Source organism: Mustela erminea, chromosome 4 (assembly GCF_009829155.1).
Source record: "Mustela erminea isolate mMusErm1 chromosome 4, mMusErm1.Pri, whole genome shotgun sequence".
Classification (NCBI taxonomy): Eukaryota; Metazoa; Chordata; class Mammalia; order Carnivora; family Mustelidae; genus Mustela; species Mustela erminea.
In genome coordinates this window covers 122,961,794-122,970,945 of record NC_045617.1, presented here as the reverse complement: position 1 = coordinate 122,970,945, position 9,152 = coordinate 122,961,794, and the positions used below count along the sequence as shown (strand labels likewise).

Here is a 9,152-nt window from a genome sequence, read left to right as displayed (position 1 = left end):
GGTGGGAAGGGCCACCTTTTTGGATCTCATCCTTTCCTTCTGTCACAGGTGCCATCTCAACAGGTCTTGCTGACAGTTCTGGAACCAGCTCTCCCACCTGGCTAGGGTAAGACCATAAAGTTCCACTCTCAATGTTCCACCCAGATGTTCCACCACATCTGGGCTTTGATCTTTTTCAAAGTATAGGGGACAGAGTTCCTAGAGACCCTACAGAGATGGCTCTAGCCACAGGGGTGGCTAGAGAATGGGGATGGACAAAACTCACTTCACTTTGCACCCAGAAACAAAAACACTACAAAGGAAAAAATTTAATAACTGCTTGTGTTTTATTAGAGATTGGCATGGGGGGAAGCAGGAGAGGCCGTGAAAAGTAGAGAGAATGCTAGAAAACACACTCACTGAATCTTCATTTAGCTCACACAGCATTCTTTCAATTTCCAACTTAGGGTTTTCCCCTCTGTCATTCTCCTAACCCCACTGTAACCCAGGGTTTGGGGGGTTGAGAAAGCCAGCTGGAGTGTTCCAAGAAGAGCCAGTAGGACGGAGAACTCTGGGAGGAAACTGATTATTAATACCTATTAATACCTGGGCGTAGGTGGATATTCCCCCAGCTGCCTCCTGGATATAGGTTAATATCCCCCCAGCTGGTACCTGGATACCGGTTAATATTCCCCCAGCTGCCTCCGGGAAACCGGTTAATATCCCCCCATATAGTACTTGGGTATTGATTATTGATACCCCAGATTCCCACAGGCTGTGGCATGGGCCTTGTTCCCCATCCAGTTCCAGGACCTCCACCTCCCCAGGACACATCTGGATTCAAGGTTCCCCAGGGATGCCCAGGCAGAAATGGCTGTCGAATCCTGTTAAGAGGATGTTGAACAAGGATTTCTCTCTGGGCTCCCAGCACATTAGAATGAAGCCACTGTCTAGACTTGGAATCCTGGTAGAGGTGTGAAGCCTTGGGTATGGGGCCTGTGGAGCGTGTAGAGGGTGCTGCGGGCAAAGGACTGTTGCCTAGAGGGAGGGCAACAGCACCAGAAAGGTAAGACCATTTTTCAGGCAGCGCTTCCCTCACGTGGTCCTCAGTGGCAGCAGCCATTATCTGCCAAGGATCTTCAGAGGACCAGGAATCCATGGAGGGTAGCCCCCCAGTTGGGGGCCATATCTGAACCCCAGAACCACCTGCAGGTTGGAAGCCAGCTAATGGAGAAGCATTGTACTTCAAAGGAACCCTTGTTAAATCATTTGGCCCAGGGTCTGGTTTGGGCTGAGGAAGTTCAGAGTTGGAGTGGCTGGGCAAGGAAGGTTGCTCAAGCAGATGCAAGTTGGATCCCAAGTGTTGGAGAACTTTCTCCTCCACTGCAGCAATACTTCGGGCAAAAAAGCCTGAGGAAAAGGAAAGAGGAGACAGCAAATGGACTGGATATTTGGTTCCAATGCCCACCTTTCCTGATTCCTGGATTCTCTTTGCTTCCAGTCCCTTCATTTTCCCCAGGGACCCAAGGGACCCTCCTGCCTCTACCCCTTCCCTCAATTCCAGTTCCCCTGGGGCCCCCAGTCTCTACCTGTGCAAGGGTTGGGCACAACCTCCATACCTGGAAGATGAAGACAGGTCAGAAGAATCAGGCCCAGAGGAACACTGCTCCCCACTGTGCAGCCCTGCATCTTGCTCAGCTCTAACATCTCTCTCTGCGCCAAGGCAGCCAGCCCTTTATCCTCTTGGGGGTGGGGGTGGGCAACAGAAACAAGATGAGCCAGTGGTTGTGCAGATAATAAGTCTGTACATTCCACTCTCATTCCTAATTCAATCTGTGGCAACAGGTGCCACTTGAATGTCCCAGGAAGGCTGGGTGTTTCCGTCCCTGGTTCCTTTCCTCAAGTTCCCCACCCATTCCTGACCCGGTGTGCTGGGTCATAGCTCATCACTGATTGCCAGTCCTGCCCTGCCCTGGCTCCCTACAACAAGCATAGGAGGGCCTTCACCTTTGGCGTCCCAATCTCTTCATTTCCTTCTCAGCAATAGAAACACTTACTTCTCTTCATTTTCTCTTTGGGATCCAGATCATTCTCTTCCAGCACCACTTTCTCATGCATCCCTATAGCTCCTTTACCTTGACGCAACCTATAGGGGTTCTGGAGTGCAGAAGTACCTCCCCTATTGGAGAGGCTGCTCCTAAATGAGACCTGTCTGTAAGGAAATAGACCTGGTTCCCATCCTTAAGAGATGACGGTGTACTAATTTCCTTCCACTGCTGTCACAAATAGTCACAAACTTAGTAGCTTACAACAATACAAGTTTATTATCTTACAATTTTGAAGATCAGAAGTCTGTCATAGTTCTCACTGGATTAAAAACAAGGAGTCACCAGGGTTGTGTTTCTTTCTAGAGGCTCTAGGGGAGAATCCATTTCCTTGCATTTTCCATCTTCTAGGGGCCTGCCTTCCTTGGCTCATGGTCCCCTTCCTCCATATTCAAAGCCAAAAACCAAGGTTCTTCTTACATTACACCACTCTGACCTTTTCTTCTTTTTCCCTCTTCCACATTTAAAGACCCTTATGATTACACATTGACCCACCCAAATAATTCAGGATAATCTCTCTAAGGTCAGCTAACAGCATTAATTCCATCTGCAACCGTAATTTCCCTTTGCTATGTAACCTAACATATTCACAGGTTCCAGGGATGATGTGGACATCTTTGGAGGTAGAGGAGGACAGCATTCAGTCTACTACAGATGGTCAAATGGATATACAGAATATAAGAAATACTGAGAGGGAGTAGATGTTCCCAACTCACAGTAGAGGAAGGTGTTTAAATGCTATAGTCAAATGGCCATGAATTGATAATTTTTGAAGCTGAGTTGTGAGAGAACAGGGATTCATTAATTCTTTTGTTTACTCGTAAATATGTTTGAATTTTTTACAATAAAAAGTGTATAAATGCCTTTGTTTTTTCTGTTGCTTCCAGGAGATACCCAGGCAAGGCATCCCTGATTACATGAAGTCTAAAATAAGCTGTTAGATTTTCCTTTTCCATCCTCATCCTCAGCCCCTGATTGCTGGCTACTGGGTGAGTAGGGAGTTCCTCTTTGGAACTGGCCAGTGGAGGGCAAAGTCCTTTTTGAGTGACATCCACCAGATTTGTAAAAGCTTTTGACCTTGACCACACCAGAACCTAGAGGAATCCGCACATCAGAGTCTGTATCCCTCCTACAATTGTGGTTCATGGAACCTCTAAGAGCCTTGATGTGTGTCATTGGCAGCAGTCCAGGGCCAGATGCTGGGCCAAGTGTGATTCACCAATGATGATAAAGACAGGACTATTCTGCAGCCCTTCTCTGTCTTCAGTCAATCCTACAGGTTGGCTCAGCTGCCAGGTCATTTCTGATCAACAATAGCCCTAAATTTGGGACCAGCTAACACCATTCAACAGCAGGGAATGGATTAGATCCTAGGGTAGGAATAAATTCCTTTGTAAGCAGAGGTTCTGAGAGGTGGCCTGTGCTTTGGGTGAGGTCCTTCCTAAAGGGACAAACATAGCCCATTCTCCCCTTTCTCGGGTAAGAGAACTTCCTTGGCCTCAGCCTCCCCAGAACACAGCTGTCTGGGCCTCCCCACCCTCTGCTTTCTCTATCTTCTCCCATGGAGACAACTCCCTTTCTCCACTATAGTGCTCTGCCCTCTCACCTCCCACAGATCTCATTAGAACTGCAGCAGAGGCAGCTAGAGTGTGGAGGTGGAGAGAACACTTGGCTCTGTTCTGCTATGGGCAGGTACATTTTTATGTAATTGAGTCACTATGTTTGGCGGCACTCCCTGTCGTGCTCCCAACCTCTCTCTTTTTCTCTCTCCACCCCTAGTTCCCAGAACAACACCAACCTGGGATCCCTCCCACCCAGTCACCAGGAATCTGATCTGGTTGTTGTATTCCAGCTTTCCCAAGGTTCCAAGGGTCCCAGAAACCCAGGAAATCAATGCCCAGATTCCTAGAGAGGATGGCATCTAGTAAATGAGGCAAATTAGAGAAGAAGGAGCCTGCATGGGGTGGGGAGGAGAATAATTAGGGCCCCATACAGGGAGAGGGGAAGACCCTAGATGAATGGGGAGTGGAGAGAGAATGGGTTTCCTGGAGCAATGAGAAAGTAGAGAAATGTGAGGAAGAATCTTGGAGACCAACCCCTGCTTTCAGTTTAACAAATATTTATTGTTTTCCTCCTTTGTGGGAGGAGCTATAAAGTATAAGAGAAATACTGTTCCAACTTATGAGTGAAAATGGGGGGACATGGGTATTTCTAGAGGTACAGAAGAGTGTCACGTAGGTCCTAAGATGAGACCCAAGACACCAAGATGGCAAAAGTCTGCATCTAGCTCACACAGTTTATTGAACCATCTGTCCAGGGTCCAGAGAGAGCAGGGAACCTACTCCAGTGTCTGAGGGTATCCTGGTGTCTCCCTCACACAGGGAAGCGTCTAAGCATTGAGGGAAGTGGCAGCCAGGACGGGGGACTGAGACGGAGACCTTGAGAGGCAAAAAGGAGTGTTGGGAACTCACAGAGGGTGTGGTGAGCTCTGTAGTGGAGGGTGGGAATGGAATTGGGAGTGTGAGAACCCCATGGTGTGCCATTTTGGTTGACCAGATGGCAAAGAGAGGTCAGTGAAAAGTGGTCATTGCTTTCAAGCAACAGTTTAGACTTTGCTTTCTTTGGCAAACAGGTAAAAAGGGGGATGACTTCTCCAGGAACCAGAGTTACTATGGAACATTTCAGGGGTTTCCCAGTCAGGAATCTGAATGGGTAGGATTAGCTAATGTATTGTACCATCTCAAATAAATGATAGAAAAAATTTTAGGGAATGGTTATCTGGCAGAGAGGGCACTGCAGTATAAGGGGAATCTAAGCAGTAGGAGAGAATGGGGAAAGGAATTTGGAGTCTACAATTTGGAGAGTTGAAGAAAAAAGAGACGATAAGGGGAGTCTGCCATATTGGAGCAATGGAGGAAATAGAGCAACTCTCTTGGGAAGGAGGCACACAGAGCTAACCCCATGCCTGGGCCACTGGTCTTCTCCCAACTGAGAGACGGTGTGTGTGTGTATACGTGTGTATGCCCACACATGCATGTAGGCAAAAGCTAACTTATGGACTGTCAAGTGACTCTCCCTGGGGTAGGAAAACTTCAGGGTCAGCTAGCTGGGGCCCCAGAGGCTTCACTTGGGCCAAGATGTCCCGGATGGAGCGGCAGGGGAGCTTTCCAGAGCTGCTGGGACCACAGGGCTTGGCACCAGCTGAAGGATCAGGTTGGGGAGAGCCATCAGGACCCCCACTCAATGTAGAGGAGGAAACAGAAATGCAAGGGTGACCAGAAGAGCTGGATTTGCTGCCACAGGGCTGAAGGATGATTTTACCATTGCCTTGGGAGCTGGAGGTGCCGCTGAAGGAGCCAGGGCCAGGTGGGGAGCAGGGCCCCTGTGAAACACCACCACAGGGATGGAAGGATGAACTACTGGAAATGCTAGAACTGCTGTGGGCTCCAGAACTCGAGAGGGAGCAGGGCCCCTTAGAGCCAACTGCACAGGGCTGGACCCCACCAGAGCCCACTGGCTGGAACACAATGGCTGAGGAAGATCCCGACTGGTAGACATTGGAACTAGAAGAGCTGTGGCTGGGGATGATGGGATTGCTGGAGAAGTATTTGCCCTCAGAGATGGGGGGCCCAGCTGCAAAGGAAGGGACACCTGGAGAGCCTTTGACGGGGTTATCTTTGGTGAAGTAGCCCACAGGGTAGATTTTGCCCCCACTGTAGGTCATGCCTGGGACCAGATAACTGTCAGAAGAGCCACCCACCACTTCATAGCTGCCGTAAGACTTGTCTACAGAGGTGATTGGGGGGCAGGGCTTCCCTGGAAGGCCACCACTGTTGCAGGGGGCACCCTGGACCCCTCCAGGGCCACCAGAGCCGTGCTGTTCCACCACCACCACCACTGGCCTTTGACCTCCTGACACAGAGTGGGAGCTGGAGATGTAGGAGCCAGAGTGGGAGACAATAGGCCCCCCACTGCAGGGAGAGTCAGAGACATCTGAATTACAGGGGCGTAAGTTAGAGTTGACCCTTTGGCCATTGCTGCTGGATATCCAAGAGCTTTGGGAAACAGATGAGCTTGAGCCGCCTCCAGACTGGGAAGATCCTAAGTGGGAAGAACCATCACTGACTGGTAGAGCCGAGCCAGATCCTGGTTGGGAACTGCTGCTTCCATATTGGGAGCTGCTGCTTCCTGACTGGGAGCTGCTGCTTCCTGACTGGGAGAAGCTGGATCCGGAGGAGTAGCTGATCTGGGAATGCCCTGTTCCTGGCTTAAATAACGCAGATCCTGAAGAACCACCCTGGGCGACACTGGAGACACTGGCGCCACCACTGGAGCCACCAGAACCACTGGGGCCACCAGAAGAGCCACTGCTGGAGCCACTGGAACTGGAAATGGAGCTGCTGGAACTGCTGGAGCTACTGTGGCCACTGAAGCTACTGGAACCACTCTTCCCAGTGAAACAGGGGTCGCCGGGGGAGGTGATTCGTGCACCCTTGCAGGGGTCTGAGAAGGTCCCGATGCTCTTAGCCAAGGCCCCTGCGGAGGAAGGAGTGGTTACTAAGGGCCAGAGTGGCTTGGCTTCCTCCCTCAGCTTCCAAGCTCATCTCAGTCATCTGCTTCTGATTTCTCCCGAGAGGAGCCCAGGGGGAGTCTGGGGTGGAAGAGGAAGTGAGAACTGACTGTTGTCTGTAAAGGAAAATGAGGTGGCAGTAGAAGGGCCATTTCAATGTTCTGGAAGGGGGCAGGGACAGAGAAAATGAGACTCCAAAGGAGGAGGTGTTAGAAGAAGAGGGCAAGGAGGAGTAGCAGGGGCTTATGGCTCCAAAAGAAAGGATCCCAAAGAAACAGAGCGTGGGGGAGACTGAGACTTCTCGAGACGGGGCATACATCCTAAGGGGGGGACATCCCAGATGAGATTAAGGGATCAAATGGAAGGAGGAGACAAGACAAAACAACAGCTGGCCGGGAAGGAAAGGAAAAGTAGCAAAAGAGACTGAGAAAAGAGGAAGCCGGTGGCAGAGGGACTGAGGTAAAGGCAAGGGTGTCTGAGGACTGAGATTCCATCACTAGCCTCCTGGGGAGAGTCCAGGCTTGGGCAGAGGGTGGGAGTTCTGTTCACATCTCAGTCCTGGCCCTGCCAGGAAAGCTAGGTGGAGGCCAGGATGTGGGGGCACCACTGTCGCCTCAGAACCTGCTGGTACAGTGTGACAGGACACCGCACCCTGAGCCAGCCGTGCTGTCCTGGCCCAGCCCAGGGGCACGAGGATGAAACCCGCCTCCGAGGCTCACCACCATTATCAGCTTCCCTCACTCTCCACCCAGCCATCAGCCATGCCCACCCACCCGCCCTCCACGCTCCCACCTTTTCATCCCTGGCAGATGTGGAACCACTTCTTTCCTTAACCAAGACTTTGCTTCTAACCCCGGGCTCAACATACCCCCGTTGTTCCTCTGCTCCCCACCTCACCGCCTTCAGGTCCCAAGCAGTGTGCGCTAAGCTTCATGCCAGCAAGTTACTAAAAGTCTCTGAGCATCAGTTTATACATTAGGAGAAGTCGAATCTGTCCCCCAACGAGCAGTTTCTCCTCAGTTTGTGACGTTCCCATTCTCTCCTCCAAGAGAAGTTCTCTGTGGCCACTTCCATACCAAACCCAGCTCTGCCTGCAGCCCCCCTCACCTGGCGGCACTCATCATGGAGAGTTCCTGCTCTCCTTCTCCTTGCCCCAAGGCACACAGCCTGCTTTCTGCCCCCGGAGGCCGGGGGCAGGTTTTCCACAAATACCCACTGGTCCACAGCACAGCCCCAGTTTGGATCCTGGCTTTACTGCTTTCTAAGCTGTGATTTTCGCCAGTTTCTTGACCTGTCCAAGCCTCTGTGTCCTCCCCGTACAGTGGGAATAATGAATCTCTCTCATACGGTTCTTCTAAAGATCGAAAGTGCTCATGGAAAGTGCTAGAATCATGTCTGGCACATAAGAACACTCTATAGATGGTAATGATTATTCCTGTTAAATATCAAGTCTTCGTCTTCTACTGCTCTAATCATTGACAAAAGCAATGACAACAACCACAAACATTTTCATAACCCTCTAATTTCCAAAGCACTTGTCACATACATTATTTAATTTGAGACTCTGAGATCTGATTAGAGCTAGCTGTTACCATTAACCTGGTCTTAAAGTTCCAGAAACTGTGGCTCAGGAAGCTCAAGTAACTTGCCTGGGGTGACAGGGCAGTGAGGAGTAGCCCTCAGACTCCAGAGCTCCTGCCCTTTCCCCTTGCTGGGTCCTCTCCTGGCTTCTCCCTGGACGGCGATTCCTCCCACCTGCCAGCACCTGCAGCTCCAGATCCCGCCAGTCTCCTCTGATCTGCTATCTGCATCCTTCTACCCCAACCCTCCCTGCCTGCCTCCGCTCCCGGGACCCCCAGCCTCCTACCTGGCAGGAGGAGCGCAGCCAGCAGCAGTGCCATCATTCCTCGCCCTCCCACACGCCCCATCTGGGGTGCCTGCGAGGAGCCCATCTTGGACTGTGCAGCCTTCTGACTGACAGCAGCTCGTGGACACCCAGGGCCTTTATGCCAGGGCTGGACATTCTCCGGGCAAGAGTCACTGTGGGGAGGGGTGGGGAGGTGGAGGGGCAGGTGCTCGGGGCAACTTGGTGTGGCCAGGAGGAGCTGAAGTAATCAGTCAGGGCATCTGCCTACTCAGCGGCAGGGGAGGCTTCGGCTGGGGGAACCCCTGGCCACAGGGCCCTTAATGATTCCCACCTTCCTGCCACCTGACTGGCCTACCCATGGCTATGCATTGCTTAACCTGGAACCAGGCCCTCTGCCCACTCAGGCAGCCGCTCTCACCACAAGCCCATCATGGGCTTCCTCACTCTCCCACCTCCCCCTGTGCTGGCCTGTCCCTCTCCCCACCCACCTTCCATGCACAGACACAGACACTTCAACTTTCCCATCCACAGCAAGGTGCCTGCTCAGAACCGCCCCTCCCCCCCCCCCCCCCCCCCGCCACCTGGCTTCTCACCCACAGCCCCTGGATCTGCCCCTTTCCTTGGGATCCAT

The 9,152-nt window shown here is 51.7% G+C and overlaps 2 protein-coding genes across 2 annotated transcripts; both read right to left on the bottom strand.

Moving 5' to 3' along the window:
• Nucleotides 1-324: 324 nt before the first annotated feature.
• Nucleotides 325-1,906, bottom strand: C4H6orf15 (chromosome 4 C6orf15 homolog). Its single transcript, XM_032338129.1, has 2 exons — nucleotides 1,599-1,906; nucleotides 325-1,389 (listed from the first exon to the last, which is right to left on the bottom strand). Exons 1-2 carry the CDS (start codon nucleotides 1,798-1,800, stop codon nucleotides 569-571), a joined length of 1,023 nt encoding a protein of 340 aa, XP_032194020.1. The 5' UTR covers nucleotides 1,801-1,906; the 3' UTR covers nucleotides 325-568.
• Nucleotides 1,907-2,214: 308 nt separating this feature from the next.
• CDSN (corneodesmosin) lies at nucleotides 2,215-8,735 on the bottom strand. Its single transcript, XM_032338075.1, has 2 exons — nucleotides 8,522-8,735; nucleotides 2,215-6,620 (listed from the first exon to the last, which is right to left on the bottom strand). The coding sequence occupies exons 1-2, from the start codon at nucleotides 8,604-8,606 to the stop codon at nucleotides 5,137-5,139; spliced, it is 1,569 nt and encodes a 522-aa protein (XP_032193966.1). The 5' UTR covers nucleotides 8,607-8,735; the 3' UTR covers nucleotides 2,215-5,136.
• Nucleotides 8,736-9,152: the final 417 nt, after the last annotated feature.

Excerpts from the sequence above, each read along its gene's own strand:
- C4H6orf15 (XM_032338129.1), bottom strand. The coding sequence starts at position 1,800 with ATGAGAGTGGAATGTACAGACTTATTATCTGCACAACCACTGGCTCAT. Across the intron at positions 1,390-1,598 it reads GACCTGTCTTCATCTTCCAG|GCTTTTTTGCCCGAAGTATT; the intron begins GTATGGAGGTTG and ends CCTTTTCCTCAG.
- CDSN (XM_032338075.1), bottom strand. The coding sequence starts at position 8,606 with ATGGGCTCCTCGCAGGCACCCCAGATGGGGCGTGTGGGAGGGCGAGGA. Across the intron at positions 6,621-8,521 it reads GGCTGCGCTCCTCCTGCCAG|GGGCCTTGGCTAAGAGCATC; the intron begins GTAGGAGGCTGG and ends CTTCCTCCGCAG.